The 15,293-nt window shown below is 48.1% G+C and overlaps 1 protein-coding gene and 1 long non-coding RNA gene across 12 annotated transcripts in view; one reads left to right on the top strand and one right to left on the bottom strand.

Annotated features, from left to right (window-relative positions):
• Positions 1–594: 594 nt before the first annotated feature.
• On the bottom strand, positions 595–3,728 carry LOC124417918. The gene is made up of 2 exons (XR_006939158.1): positions 2,231–3,728; positions 595–887 (listed from the first exon to the last, which is right to left on the bottom strand). It is a non-coding gene; the product is annotated as an uncharacterized LOC124417918 (long non-coding RNA).
• TMLHE (trimethyllysine hydroxylase, epsilon) overlaps positions 1,805–15,293 on the top strand; it is a 20,161-nt gene continuing 6,672 nt past the window's right edge. The window contains exons 1-9 of one of the 11 annotated variants that reach the window (XM_046940025.1): positions 4,502–5,007; positions 5,555–5,654; positions 7,452–7,624; positions 7,737–7,802; positions 8,830–9,006; positions 9,740–10,019; positions 11,049–11,168; positions 13,786–14,022; positions 15,063–15,201. In XM_046940025.1, coding sequence (XP_046795981.1) covers positions 7,453–7,624; positions 7,737–7,802; positions 8,830–9,006; positions 9,740–10,019; positions 11,049–11,168; positions 13,786–14,022; positions 15,063–15,201 — 1,191 coding nt within the window. In that variant the 5' untranslated portion in view covers positions 4,502–5,007; positions 5,555–5,654; position 7,452. Of the gene's footprint in view, positions 1,845–3,830; positions 4,345–4,501; positions 5,008–5,554; positions 5,655–6,092; positions 7,625–7,736; positions 7,803–8,829; positions 9,007–9,739; positions 10,020–11,048; positions 11,169–13,785; positions 14,023–15,062; positions 15,202–15,293 lie in introns of those variants that run through there. The other 10 variants (XM_040698836.2, XM_040698833.2, XM_046940024.1 and 7 more) reach the window with 10 other exon arrangements.

The following is a 15,293-nucleotide window of genomic DNA, read 5'->3' as shown; positions in this document are numbered from 1 at the left end:
ATGATTTCCCACCTCACCTCTCCCTGAAGCACCTTCCATTCATCCTGCAAGAGCTTCCTGAACTCTTTCAAATTTATCTCCCACCCCAATGTTCCTGGGTGGGGGCTCTTCCCAGAAGAACTTCAGAGGTCTGTAATGGCCTCAGACATCACTGCAGTTGAGCAGGACCCACCAGTGGTATAGCCTGGACCATGGTTGGGACTAAAGGAGAAGAAGGTGAAAGCCTGTTTGAAGAGTACGGCCCAGCCACCTTGTTTTAATTTGCTAGGAAGATTTTTTTTTCAGGTGGAAATCTTGGTTAGAAAGGGAGTGGGAAGGGGTCTTTAGCCCCTCTCCACACATGGTGCTCACAAGGCCCCCATTCCTTGATCCCTTAGGGATCAAACCAGGATGAAGCACAGGTTCCAGCCACTTCACAGGACTCAGAAGAAAAGGCTGGGACTTCAGGGAGATGCTATCCTTGCAGATACCTGCACTGCTCCCCTCATAAAGGTCCCATAAACCAGGCAGAGCTTGTCACTTGTGGTGTTCCAGCACTTTCTTCTTGATCTCCACCCCTACCAGCTCCAGGCATCCCACCATCATGCTGCTGGTCCAGCCTTGTGCTGCCTTCCCATGCTTCCCACCCACATCTCAGGTATAGGGACATGTTGACAAGCACAGGCGGCATGGAGGAGACAAGGGAGTGAAGGCAGCTGGCAGCCCCCAGGCCAAGCTAATCAGAGAGAAACCATGACGTAAGGGCAGGGGAAGCGGGGTCCCGGCCTTTCCCAGGCTCTGCCGTGCTCCACGCTCTGCTTCCCTGCCAGTTTATCGGCCACTGGAGCACGACCAAGGGAACATCGGCCAGGACAGAACAAATAAACATCCGAGTTTGGGCTTCCTTCCTTCCTTCGAATAACCAGAAAAAAAGAAAAAAAAGAAAAAAAGAAAAAAAAAACAAAAAAAGAAGAGGCAGAGGATTAGATTAACTTTTAAAAGATTGAAACAAGTCAAAAAAATAATTATTTATTCCTGTTTTCATGGGTACGTGATGCATTCCTTGGCACCAGGCAGATCAGCTCTCTGCGCTGACTGCAAGTCCCCAAGGGGATTTGGGCTCTGCCCCTTTGGCTGGTTCTTCAATCACCTTGAAACACACTGTCCAGTATCACTGCGAGAGACAGACATTTGGAGGTGACTTTGTCCATGGAAAGGGAGGATTAGGAGGGGAAGGAGGCTTAAATTAACTTAAATTATTAGAAAATCCACCTCATGTCTTCAACACTCAGCCACCTTTCAGTCATTCACAGTATAGAGGTGCAGTCCTGGTTGGTACAAGTTGTTTTGCTCTTACTGCTGTTTTGTTGCAACAGCCTTGCAGCAAGGGGAGCTACAGTCATGGACCCTTCTCCCCTGGACCTCTCTAAAAGGTCCTCCTGGATCATGCTGTGCTGTGCACGATTTTGTTTTGTTAAGCTGGGTTGAGCTGGGCTGGGCTGCATCACTCAGGCTGGTTTGGGTTGCATCACTGAGGTATATTTGATTGGGTTGTATTTGGTTGCACGATTTAGTTTGTGTTGGGTTAGGTTGTCACTCGTGTTGGGTTGACGTGGCCATTTTGGTTGGGTTGAGTTGTGCTCCTGAGTGGTGTAGCAGAAATGCTAAGTCACAGCTTGAAGCAGTGATTGAACACCTGGTGAGAAGACAGGGCCAATCCATGGGAGCTCAGGTGCATGCAACGTACCTGACTGACCAGAAGAGGTGGAGCCAGGATCCACCCCTTCCCAGACCTCATTTAAGGGTTGGCAGTGGAAGCAAAGTTACTTTGCTGGAGATCACTCCATACCTGTGGCTTTCTGAAGGTAAGCAGATTCTTTCCTTTGTTTCTGTATCCATAGCTGCTATGTTTGCCTAGGACTTTAATACTACTCTGTCATTGCTGTGCTTCCCATCACATTTATGGCATTACAGGTAGTAATGGGTTTAGCTGTGCTGGACATTCAGGTTGGGTGGTTGTGCATCAGAATGACGCGGTGCCTACACCCACACTGGCCCTTTTTAGTATTTTTTTGTTCCAGAAGCCACTTCCAGGAATATCCCCAATTTACTCAGACTTTCTTTGTTCTTGCAGCTTGTGTGGAAACTGCTGTGTTTCCTGTAAAACATTAATTCCTTGTCCTGAACTGCGGAAATATCCCCCAATTTTTGTCAGTACAAAGCTATGCCTAAAGATTAAACCTGCGCGTACCTTGCACGTCAAGGAAAACATCACTTGACATCAGCACCAGCAATGTGACCTCCAAGAAATCCCACAAGCAGAGTAGGAATAGCAACATCTTGCATCAGGCCTTTGGAAGGGACTGGAGGATACACGTGTAGGATGCATAGCAGTGACGTGCTGCTGACCTCGTAGCCCTGGGGTGTTGAAGCTGGTGGCCAGGATTGGCAGGGCCTTTCCCATGTGGAGGGCTAATTCTGTACCCTCAGGACCGGATGAGGTATCTCGTCAGCAGCACCCGGCTAGGGAAGGGAAGAGCATTGTGTGGGCTGTTGCTTTTTTTTTAAGAACCACTTATGACCCTGGGAGGAGCACGTGAGCAAAAGGCATTGCTGCAAGGACGGGTGGAAACTGGGGAAAACTCCCAGCTCCCGAATCTCATAGGGAAATCCCTAGAAAGCTCCCTGGCGCCCCCTTTCTCAACATACAAACTCCTATGCAGTGGGAATCAGTTGGGACCATAAGCACTGGTGAGCTCCATGCCACCCTTGCTCCTTGAGGTGAAGAACAGCCCCATGACCTCGCAGTGGTTGCTGCCCGCGCCGTCAGCCAGCACAGGAAGCATATCCCCCAAATCCCCAGTCTCTCCCCTTCTTCTGGGTACTCAGCAGCCCAGGAAGGGCTGGTGACAAATTCTCATGGAGGCTGAGATGCTTCAGCTGTGAGCTCAGTGAGTGACTAACTTGTTCATCTCCTCTGGGAGCTGCACTGAGCTGTTGGGAAGCAGCAGAGCCCAGCCAGCCTCCTCTGCCTGTTCCAGGCGCCTTCCCCATTGCTCTCCTGAAGGAGGGAAAAAAAAAAAACCCACAACAAAAGCTTGGAAAACTGAGCTGTGGTGATATGCAATCACTCAGGGATGGCACAGGAAGAAAGCAGGCTCGGAATGCCTTAATTTTGGAGAGGCACGGGTGAAAGTCCATGCGAGTGCAGATATGGTGCCAGGGGTCGGCGCTGCTGAGACTACATCCCATGTTATGATAGGGTTGGGTGGGGGGGGGGGCTGTGCTACTGCTGCTGATGGCGCCGTTGAAACCACAGGCTGTCCCATGAAGTGACACCCCGGACAGAAACAAACTCAGTGCCTCCACCGCGGGAGCTCCGGTGCCACCACCCTGCGGCTATGTGTGCCGCCTGCGGGCCCGCCCTGCAGAGCAGCTCCCCGAGGGCTGCGCCCACCGCCAGCAGCCACAGCACTCAGCATCCGTAACCCGCCCTCAGGAGCTGCTCTGCGGCAGGACAGAAAGGCCCGGCGGCTGCTATCGGCGGGACGAGGCGGCCCTCCAGCGGCCGGACCGACTCCGCCGCCTGCCTCGCGCCTCCCTAAGCGCCCCACACGCGAGCCGTTGCTTCTCGGTATGAAAATCTGCAGGTGTTACCCTGAAAAGTTAGACCTCCGCACGTCCGACCGCGACCCCAACCCGCAGCCTCGGAACGCAGCACCGTCGGACCAACTCACAGCACTGCGCATGCGCAGAGCCCTGCGGTGACACTCTACCCCGCAACGCTCCTCTCTATGGTCTCTCGGCGGGGCGCTCTGTGGTTCTCTCCGCCCCCGCCAGCGGCGCTCTCCGCACTTCAGGCCCGTTCTATGGCGGGAGCCTCTCTATCACAGCCCTCTCCTCTCTGTGCCCGGACGCTTTTTGCTCTCAGGTCTTCCTAGCTCTCTATGGTGTGCGGCGCTCTGCGCCTCGGCCTCCCACCTGTTTATCGCCGCGCTTTCTCCCGCTGTTCGCGCTGAACGCGGCGCTGCGCGTAGCGGCGGGCGCAAAGCGGGGAGCGGCCCGGAGCCCCGCAGGCACAGCCCGCAGCCTCCGCCCGGCCGCGCCGCGTCCCCAGGTAACGCTGAGGCACGTGAAGCGACTCGGTAACAGCTTTCCACCCTCTGCGGTCCTACGGAGGTCCCCGCACCGTTAGAGCCCTTTCTGCGAGGGGCTTTGCTGTGGGACGGGCGGGGGGAGGCTGGGGCTGAGCTGGGGTCGGTGGTCTTCTTCAGCCTCGCCGATCTGTGCTCGTGTGGGGTTTGGGTGCCTGCAGGCCGCTGTCCTCCTGGAAGCATTCTGCTGAGAGCGGAGTGAACGCTGTGGGTTCGTGTGGTTCCTTTTTTTTTTTTTTTCTCCTCCTAGATACGTATTTATAGGTGGAAATATTGGGTTACTGTTTGTTTTCCAGCTGTTGGCTCAGCGTGGAGTTGTAGCTCCTTATCTCGGAGCTTTAAAAAGCCCAACTCCGTTACTGCAGATTCTTATTGCATCGGCAGCGGTGAAACCTCTGGAGGTCGGGGCAGTCGCTGTGATGGGATACCCTGAGGGAAGCCTCCTGGGCAGACGAGGCCCACTCTTCCTTCCTCCTGCTCTCACTGCATTTCTCTCCTCTTTATTCTCCCCGGAGCCCTGTGCTGTACCTCTGATTGCGGTATATTTGAGTGTTCTGCCTTCCCTGCAGCCCTGCTCAGCCTGTCAGCTCTGCGGTGGGTTGTGTGTGTGCTCCTGTCTCTCATTCACCAGCTGGTGGGCTCTTGGATAAGTTGAGCCAAACGATATTTTCGTGTATAGTGTCTGCACAGGATCTTGCCTCCCTTTGGCAGAGGGGCAGAGTTGGAAATTGAAGCTCTCTCCTATCTCGTATTCCACTTGCCTTCACGTGAAGGGTAGTTTGGTGTCTTCTCCTTCATCCTGCCTGTTCTTTGTGGATTTCAAGGGAAATCTGGTCCTGGAACCTTGCAGCTGCTGTATTGCACAGGTACCCAGGTAAGGTGTGTGTGATGTAGGCAACATGAAGATCAGAAGTGCAGTGGGGAGGTAAATAGGAGGACTAGGGGACAGAGTTAGCTGTTCACATAACTAATTCCAGCCAGGAGAGTGTTGTTAGCTTTTGTTAAACAAAGCTCGAAGACAAAATATAAATTCTCTCTAATTGTACAGATTTTTTTTGTGTGTTCGACTCCTCTTAGTTTTAATGCCTTTTGGAAAGGTTTAATTTATGGCTTCTCTCAGCTGTTTGTGGTGTCTGCTTCCAGGAAGACCAGCAGAGAAGCGAAAGGTCTCAGTGATTAGATTAAATGTCTGGGTCGCTTACCATTACCTGTGTTTATTCTCTGGTAAGTTTTGATGCTGGGAGAAGACAGAGATAAAAAAGAACATGTGCAGAAAGAGATAACTGCGACTGGAGCTGCCCCAGGCAGAGGCCACTTTCTAAATGGATTTATGGATGAGCTTTTCCTATCAGCTTTGTGTCCTGTGTGAGGAGATATCAGGCGTGTGCAAACAAGCTTCTTTTTTTTTTATGCTCTCTCAGTTGGTGGATATTCTTGAGATCCAAAAGCCAAAATGGAGTGACTCATCTTCCGTTCACAAAGCATAGTCTTAAAGTAACCTGAGTGTTAACACTTGGTTTGGTGAGTTAACTCATTTCTTTAAACTTTGTAAACCCAGCAATTATTGGTAACTCCTGGTTCTCTGTAGGTCCTCTTGCAGATTTCCTTCACATAGTTATTGTGTATCAATTTTGGCTAATTCCTTTTCCTACGTTCATTTTACAAAGTGGTGGGATTTTGTAAAGCCTTCTTCCAAAACTTAGCATTGGCACAACTAGATGCCAAATTATTTCTGCAAAACCTGACTTTCTGGTGCAGTTTATCTGCACTGAAGGTTTTAGAGACTCTCAGGATGCTGCAGCTCAGTCAGCATCTGGAAGGAGATCCAGGAGCTTTGCAGGGTGCAAGATCAGTTAGCAGAGATCTTGCTGTCTGCAGGTGTCAGGCAGAAAGCAAGGAGCAGCCAGCACTCCTCTGCCTGGTGTGCAGAGCTAAACAGAGCTTCTAACCTGAATCCAGCTGATTTGCAAGGCGGCCAGATTCCATGCAGCCTGCTGAGGAGAGCATATTGCACTTTAGCAGCCATAGGAATCGGAACGATCTTTCTGCAGCTCTGAAACTGTCAGTGAGTGGTACACAGGCTGAGGCCAAGCACCTCACACAACTCAATGACTTACATCTTAATCTCAAGCTGCGTTATCTTTATAGAACAGTTTCTACTTTCTTTTTTTCCCCTGGGATTGGCAGTCTACTTTTTTCATACTCAGCAAACTTTCTGGGAATGTCCACGTCTGTGCTGATTTTACTGTTCTTATTAACTTTCACCATCTCTGCACTAAGTCACCTATGAAGTGGAGAAGCAGGTTAGACAGCTGGGGCACCAACGTCTGTACTCTTCAGATAAGAAAATGAAGGCAAATGAGAAAAGCGGGATAAGAAATTCTTTGTGTGCCTGTGTCTTGTTTAGCGATACTGCATTTCTGTGTGCTTCAGATCAAAGCATTGTTAAAATTCTGCTGGGTTTAGGCCTGACCTCCAGAACTTGATGAACACATGACAGAGTGCTTAGTGTGGCTTCAGCTTTGTGTCTCAAAACTTGCAGGATTTTGCTTTTGTTTATTGTCCTGAAGTGTTGTTATGAACCAACCTCTGGAATTCACCTTCTTGTCTCTGATCAAACGTTAACCATGCCTGGTTACTCTTCCATGCTTGCTGTGTCCTTTGGCAGTAAAAGTTCTTCTTCCTCATTGTTTTGCATACTTTTTCTAGAACTGACCTAATTACTTGATTCCTCTATAACTTGCTTTCCTATCCAAGGTCACTTTTCTCCACTTCCCCGATGATTACAGCCCTGTCCAGCAAGGGGGAGTTCAGTGTGGGGAAGACCAGAGGGAGGACAAGACTTGCTGCAGATAAGGTTTTGCCAGTGTTTTGTAAAGGGCTATGAACACCCAGCTGTCTCTTCTGGAAGTACTTTGCCTGATAAATCTCAGGATCTTATCTACTTCTCTCAGGACAGTTTTCTCCTGGAGTTTATGTTGGTCACAAAATAAACAAGATGTCCTTGTTTCTCCTCCTATTTCCAACTGATGTTCTCTGATTGGATTAGCTTATTTGTTTTAAAAATTCATCACCTGCCTTAATGCTGAATTTCCTGCTGCTTTCGTTACACTCAGTTTTTAGGGTTTTTTTTAGGAGTTTTCACTTGCTGTCTTTATTGCCTTCGTTAGCAGTGGTGTCTACAAAAGTATTCACTGCAGCTGACCTAAGCAAGGGTGCAGCACCTGATTTCATGGAGAAGGCTGCATGCTCTACGTGTTTTTACCCAGAACAGCAGTACAGCTGACTCACCTTGTTCTTCTTCTCCTGGCTGTTCAGGATGTGGTGCCGGAGGCTGGCATGCCTGCTCAGTGTGCCTTGCCAACACACCAGACATCGCTTGCTGGGGCCGTCCTGCGGCAGGAGGACCTTCACTGCTGCTGTGGCTCGCTGGCATCACACAGCCCCGGAGTCCCTCAGCTGTGCCTGGCAGTTACACGGTGATCATTTAGGTAGGTGTGTGCTTTTGAGCCTGCTTTTGGGTCTCTGGGGGAAGAGCAAGATTTTCCCAAGTTTGTTTCCCCAGTAGTGATTCCCTTCTGAAACAGCCCTTGTTTTTTTTAGAGAGATGTGTGCTGAAATTGGTGTTCTATGTTCCCTTTGGGAATTCCCAAAGGCAGGATGGAGCAGGTTTGTCTGCTGGCAGTAAGTCTTTTATAATAAGTGAGTAGGTTAGAGCAGGCTTGTATGCAACCTGTTTGTATGTCTGGGTGGCATGAGCAAGCCTTTTTGATGTAAGTTGTTTCTCCCTGTGAGAATGCTGAAGGAAAAAGCAAGGAATGCATGCCTTTGTGTGAAGTAAACTGGTTATAAATGCAGTCTAAGGTCAGCTTGTCCTCTGTTTTTATTGTTTTTTTTGGGTGTTTGGTTTTTTTGGACATAGCTTTGTAATCAAGACACATTTCCCCATGGTCTTTGTTACCTGCAGCTATCCAGCCTCTGCCTGGTGCTGTCTGCTGAGGCTGGTCAGAGGGTGCTGCTACTCTAGAGTCTCTTGTAAGCCTGTCTCAAAAGGGAATTGCTTAATATTTCATATTAAGTGGTCCTCTGAAAAGGAATATTGTTTTACTGCCTGGATACTTAGATGTCAAAGCTGAGCAAAAAGTGCTCTCTGCTGCCTGTGCCAGCTCTGGTTTCCCTCTAAAGGACTTCAGGTATTCCTAAGCTCTCTCTGGAGGGAGCAAGAAGGTGAGGACTTCAATGCTAAGTGGGAGTTAGAGGTTGTGATGTTGTTTGTAATGTGTGTTAGGTTTAGAATGTTTGGCTGGTGTTACCTGTGTTTGTGCAATGGGGTCTGCAGCTACATGGGCATGGGGAACCTTGTTATATACAGCAGCTACTGGGTAGCTCTGAATTTACTACTCATTGAAGAGAGAAGGTAGGCATGTTTGTTAACCATACTGCTTCCTGTTGCAGGACGAGACTGATTGTGGATGTAGTAAGATAGGAGACTATGGCAAAATCACTGCCAGTGATGCTCTTCACTTGATCTTTTGCCTGGTCATCATGTGACAAGCTAATTTGCACAAACAGGTGCTAAGTCTAACAGGCTCTGCATCTCCTATAAGTGGGTCATAACCTGTAAGCTCTTTGTGTTTTGTTTTTATTTTTCCTCACTGTTAACACCAATGCATCTTCTGTGCGTGACTCTTGGCAGAGCTCAGGTATGCAGACACCCTGATGCGCTTTGATTTTGTCTGGCTGCGGGACCACTGCCGCTCAGCTTCCTGCTACAACGCCAAGACGAACCAGCGCAGCTTGGACACAGCTAGTGTGGACCTAAGCATCAAGCCCAAGGCTGTCCGGGTGGATGAGACCACGCTTTTCCTCACGTGTGAGTACCAAAGCACCTGCACCCTGTTTGTCAAGGAGCAGCCCTGGTTGGAGTGAGGCTGGTCGATAGATCCCACTCTTTAAGGCTGTCCCCTCCCAGAAAACCTTATCTCTAAATCAGGAGCTGTTTTGGGAGGAGGCTTAGCTGTAAGCAGATTTTAAACACTGCTGTTCTGAGTAGGGCTGTTTCTGTAAACACGACTCGGTCTTATTTATGTCTGTTTTTTTTCTTCCCCTCATGTTCTGTCTCTCAGATGTGTGCATCTTCAGCATCTGTGTAGTTTATTGGTTTGCAGGAATGTGGCAGCAGTGCAGATAGGGAACATATCAAGAACTGGTTGACTTTTTCTTTACTCTGTTTTATTTGAACTGATGTTCCTTATCGGAATTCATATCTTATGTCCTCTCTCCTGTGGTTCCCTGCTGCTTTCTTCCTTTTGCTGCAATTTGCTTTCATTTACAGTCTAGTCATCAGTGCTTTACTTTTCCATGGAGTCCTGTCACTAGAGAGCAAAACTACTGAAGTAGAAACACTTGGCTCTGAATTTGGAGTTGCTGACAATACTTCTAGTACTTACAGCCTAAACCAGATACTATTTTTCCTCTTGATACTAGCCAGAATATTATGTTGTTAGGCAGAGTTAAAAGGATGAGGACTGGCCTAGGTTGATGGTTGCACTGACTGTGATTTCAGGCTGTTCATTGCAATGACTGACTCTCCTCATGTGTCACAGGGCCGGATGGACATGTTACACGGTACGGGCTGCAGTGGCTGGTGAAGAACAGCTATGAGGGGCAGAAGCAGCAGGTCATGCACCCCCGGATCCTCTGGAATGCAGAAATCTACCGCCAAGCCCAGGTCCCCTCTGTTGACTGCCAGAGTTTCCTGGAGACAGACGAGGGGCTGAAGGAGTTCCTGCAAAACTTCCTTCTATATGGGATTGCTTTTGTTGAGAATGTGACTCCCACCAAAGAGGACACACAAATCTTAGCAGAAAGGATCAGTTTAATCAGGTAACTCGTAGTTCCCCAGGAATGCCACAGACAGCTTTGTAGAACCATGAATGGTAGGCTGCTATTTCCTCTTTGTATGGAAAGGTGCTGCCCTTGCATTGTGCAGTGTTTCATGTTCTGCACACAAAGGATCTGGGTCTTCTGCAGTCTCTGGCCAGACCACGTGGACAGAGATGGAGTATTGCACAGTGGGATATGGCTCCTTTCTGGGGAGAAGCCAGGGGTTCCTAGGTTAGAGCTGCCTCAGGAGCATGCAGTGACTTTTGTGATAGTGGGACTGTGCACAGAGAGGAGTAACTGAAGGAAGTAGCCTGTCTGGGAAGACTTGAGCTTTGCAAGGAGAGAGATTTCCTGTTGTGACTTGAAAGGTTAAGAGGGCAGCCCTGGCCCTGGGAGCCAACGGAGATCAAAAACATTTGTAGCTCTTGCTAAAGAAAAATACTGGGAAATGTTTCTTCTGTGTTTGTTTAAAATACACCAACAGCATGGCAAGCCTGGGTTTGAGTTTCAAGTCTTATCCAAGCTGCAGAAAACAGCTTAACTTGCCTTGGGCCATTAGAAGAGGAGGGATTCCTATTTGTGTTGATGAATAGCCACTCCAAATAGAAATTAAGGGCTCTGAGGAATATCCATCCCACGTTTTCCTCCAGATCCTTACCCTCATCCTGTAGCCCTTGAGTATTGTTTGTCTCTCCCGGGTCCTTGCCTTCTCTAAACTCTGCCACGCACATTGCAGGGAGAGGCTGGTGGAAACTCCAAATCTTAGGAACAAGAAAGGGAATTATACCCACAGTGGGTACAAACAAAGGCTAGATGTGCTCTGATAACTTCTAATGTTGCTCAGTCTTGCCATAATTTGGCTGGGACTCATCTTTGGAGTAACAGGAAGATCTGTATTTGTGGATGAGAAGTAGGACTTTCTCTGTATGTGAGATGGACGAGAGTGACCTTGAAGTGCATGACAGGATCTGTTTTACAACAACACTGATCCCTGCAGCACTCAGTGATAACTGTCCACCTCTTTTGCAGGGAGACCATCTATGGCAGAATGTGGTACTTCACCTCTGATTTCTCCCGGGGTGACACTGCCTACACAAAACTGGCTCTGGATCGGCACACTGACACAACCTACTTCCAGGAGCCCTGCGGGTATGTGCTGTTGCTGGTTCACAGACACTCAGTACAGAAGGCAGGAGTGATTCACAGTGATGCAGTTTAGACTTGATTGTTTCCAGTACTGTTGGTGTGATGTAGTGGTGCTAGTCACACAGTAATTACAGCCTGCACTATCTGCTTCTGCCCTCCCCAGCTGCACGAGCAGCACCAGAGGTATGTGTTGTCCTCATGTCTGCCCTTTGCAGGTGCTCTGCTTTAGGCTGGTTGGGATTTGTGTTTTGGCAGTAGTGCAGCCCTGTAGGAAGAGTTTATCTAGCCATTCAAAATTTACACCTGTCTGTGCTTTAAACATTAAAAGAAAAAGTTTGTAGCTGTAACATTTCCCAAATGCAAGTCTGCAGACTGCTTTTCCAATATGGCCTATGGGCTGCAAGTTCTGTACCCAGTTGGAGAAAGAAAGGCAGCAGCCCTGATCATGATTCACACTGAAGTGCAGAAGTCTTAATTTTGTCCTTAATTCTTCTTTTTTTTTTTGTCTGCTTTCATCTCAGTCAAGGTGGGAGTCATGAACATAAGGCTCTGGGGTTGAACTGATGGAAGCATGGTGATTTGGTCTGGGAGTAGGGCTACAGAGGCCAGAAGTCGTCCGACTCCTGCCTTAGAATAGGATTAGCTCTTCCTAATGAGTTCCTGAGCATCGTGGTGGGGAGGTTCTGTTAGGTAGAGCTGGTAAAACAGATGGGGACCAAGTCGTGTGAGGTGTTCTGGCTGAATGTGGATTTCAGAGCAGCTCACTTAAAGCAAGAAAAATAGTACTCCCTAGGAGGCACCCTGCTTGCCTGTGCCCAACCTAGCACAAAGTTTTTGGGTGGCAGCATTTGCTCTGAAGCAGCTAGGTGTCAGGAGCAAGGTAAGCAGTTTCTAGTGTGCTTTGTGTAGCTAGAAGTATGTAGTATAAAGCTTAAATCCTGCCACGTCCTTCAGGTTGGCTTACTTGATTTCCAGTGAACAGCTGGCTGTAGAATCCATGTGCTTTCATGGCTTGTGCAGTTACCTGTTTGCTTGACTTGCTCTAAGAGCTCACAGAATCTCCCCCAAAAATCAAATAAAAAATAATTGGTAATTAGAGCTTCAGCCTGCAATTGTACTTTAATTGAACTGCTTATTGTGAGAACTGCGGAGCTCATTAGCTATTTCTGTACCTTTCTTTTGAATAGGTATATTTTAGTCTGCAGCAAAATGAAACGTATCAAGCCATGGCAGTGTGGGCTAGGCTAGTGGGCTATTAATGCTTGCGGACTGTAGCTGTGCAGGTAAAACATGAATTTCTGGCTTTCCTGAGCACGTATCTCTGCCAGAAATCCTTTCTCAGACTGTTGGAGGCTTATTTTGAAATGTTTTAAACACTTTAAACTGTCTTTGACCTGCTTCTAAAGGAAGTGAGGTGTTTTTCAAGAAAGACATGTTTATTTGAATGTCTGCTTTCCCCACTGCATTGGGTAAAATCAACCAGATCTAACAAGTCTCAAATTACTACAAAGGGTAGAGGAGAGAAAATCCCCAAGACATGGGAAAGTGTGAAGCACTATCTGACTTAGCAGGTAGCAAAGAACTTGCCCTCACAAGAAACTTAGTGCCCTGAGCTGCAGGAGGAGGCTATTGCCTTGAAAGCATAGAGCAATGAGGGGTTGGGCAACCTGTGCTCCTGCACTTGTGGACTGACTTGCTGTAATTATTCTGATCCTTCTGTGGATATAAGGGACAATTAGAGTCCAGGTGAAAAGGTACTGGTGAGGCTGTAACTAGGAGCATCTGCCAAATCACTTGCTGTGGGTTGGGGTTAAGAGGCCTCAAAGGAAGATTGGGAGATAAAGGCTGCCCTGAAAGGTTACATTTGACTTTCTGATAAGTGACGATGATACACCATGAAAACTGACAGTATGTGACTCAAGGCAGCTCGTGGCTGTCTGTTCCTAATAATACAAGGTCTGACATGCTTGGATGGAGGGGAAGAAAGAAACTTTTTAGAAATTGCAGAAAAGTATAAGAGCGAAAGCTGTTCGGCTGAATTGGACAGCTTCCTGCTAGGGAAGAGATATCCTTATATAGAAGCTTCTCATTCTAGGACTCTGCTCCAGGCTTCCCAAGGGGTTTTTGACATATTGTCACATGGCTTGTCTTGACTAGCTGTGGGAGACCAAGATGCATGTACACTCATATAAGAACATAGTATCACCAGCATGTCTTTAACTGCCCTCTTGTTCTGAGTTACTCTAGTGAAGTCAGTTTTATGTTTTTGAACCTCTACTCCTACTGCCTGAGTGGACCTTGAGTGACACATGCCTGATCCTACACCACTTGAAGTTTCCCAACCTCATGTCTTTTGGTTTAGGAAACTGTGCAGACAGCAGCCCTCTTCTCAGAAAGGAAAATATGAGAGCTGAAGGCACAGCAATTAGAGCTGCTTCTTGCTGGGCTGTCCCTGTTCCCTATCAGGTCTTAGTGAAATAAATTGTTGTGAGAGACATATCTGTAGTACCAACAGTAAGGGGTGTTGCATCAATCTACATTTGTCTGAGTCCACAGGGAGTGCATTTTCTTCACAGGACAGGCAGCTGAGGTCTTTCCCCTTGTGCTCTCACCCATGCAGCATCCAGGTGTTTCACTGCCTCAAGCACGAGGGGACAGGTGGACGCACACTGCTGGTGGATGGCTTCTATGCGGCGGAGCAGGTTCTCCGGCAAGCCCCCGATCAGTTTGAGCTGCTAAGTAAGGTGCCACTGAAGCATGAGTACATAGAGAATGTGGGAGATTGTCACAACCACATGATCGGAGTTGGACCAGTCCTCAACGTCTATCCCTGGAACAACGAGCTTTACCTGATCAGGTAACATCAGAATGAAGATGGGGAGGAGATGGGGTTGGGCAGACTGTAGTCATTTTCCAGACGACAGCTTCAACTGTTTTGGGGAGGGGGGGGGGGGGGGAACCACAAAAATACCATGCATTTCCTTTTGGGCTTTGCAGTGCTATTTTCAAGAAAGTGTAAGAACCACTGATAAAAGACGGGCATCACGGCTGAGCTCTGACTTATTTTTATGTACCTTCAGCTCTATGGCCTCTGCCCCACTGAGACGTAGTTCAAGGGCTCGGGCTTCAAACATCTTGTCTTTGTGTACATTCTGTAGTACTAGCAGCTCCATTAGATTTGAGTATGAGCAAATGCCCTTTACTCTATCAGACCTCCCTTGGGTGACCCTGGTCCTTCCTCATTTGAAGTCTCAATGCTCATGTCACTTCATTTGAGAGACAGTGGGATTCAGCTCTCCTCAGCCTTTAAAAACTAGCTTTGCTTATAAAGAACAAGGAGAGCATAGAGTGGTCCCTTTCCAATGGGACTTTGGGCTGCTCTCTTGAAATTCTAGCTTGCCTTAGCACTAACTAGTTTGGAATTTTACTCTGAAAAACCCTTAGTCCAGTCCATAGCTGGTGCACCTGTTGCACCAGCTAATGTGGGTTGCTGGCACTAATAACCCCCTTGTCCCACTGTGCATCCTGCTGCTGTTTAGAGCCTGGCCCTTCCTTAATAGCGTGGAGCTACTGGCTGACCAGACAGTAAACTTCTAGACTGTGTGGGCTTTGTTTCTTGGAAGGAAAGAAGTTTTTAATATCTCAGTGCTGATGGGCTTCTCCTTCATTCCCACCTTTTTGTCCACCACTCAGAAAGTACAGAGCAGCCTTCTGTGAAAAGCAGCAAAAACTGTTAGCCTTAACTCCTTGCTCCAAATGTTTGCTGCATAACCTCTGTAGTGTTTCCTCCTTTAATACTGACTAATGTTATGGTTCTTGAGCTTCCCTCTAGAAACATGTGGCTGCACTGTGCTCATGGGACCACATAAGTGATCTTTTCTCTTGTTTTTTTTCTAGATACAATAACTATGATCGTGCAGTCATCAACACTGTGCCTTATGATGTTGTGAATCGCTGGTACACTGCTCACCGCACACTCACCACTGAACTCAGGAGACCAGAAAATGAACTGTGGGTCAAACTGAAGCCAGGCAAGGTAGGACTTTGGAGTGGAGGCTCATGTGTTTGGTACGGGCAGGAGGGGGGGAGCAGGGTGTTCCTATGGGCGTGCAAGCCTGTTGCCACTGA

Source organism: Gallus gallus, chromosome 4 (assembly GCF_016699485.2).
Source record: "Gallus gallus isolate bGalGal1 chromosome 4, bGalGal1.mat.broiler.GRCg7b, whole genome shotgun sequence".
Classification (NCBI taxonomy): Eukaryota; Metazoa; Chordata; class Aves; order Galliformes; family Phasianidae; genus Gallus; species Gallus gallus.
This window is presented reverse-complemented; position numbering and strand designations above follow the sequence as displayed.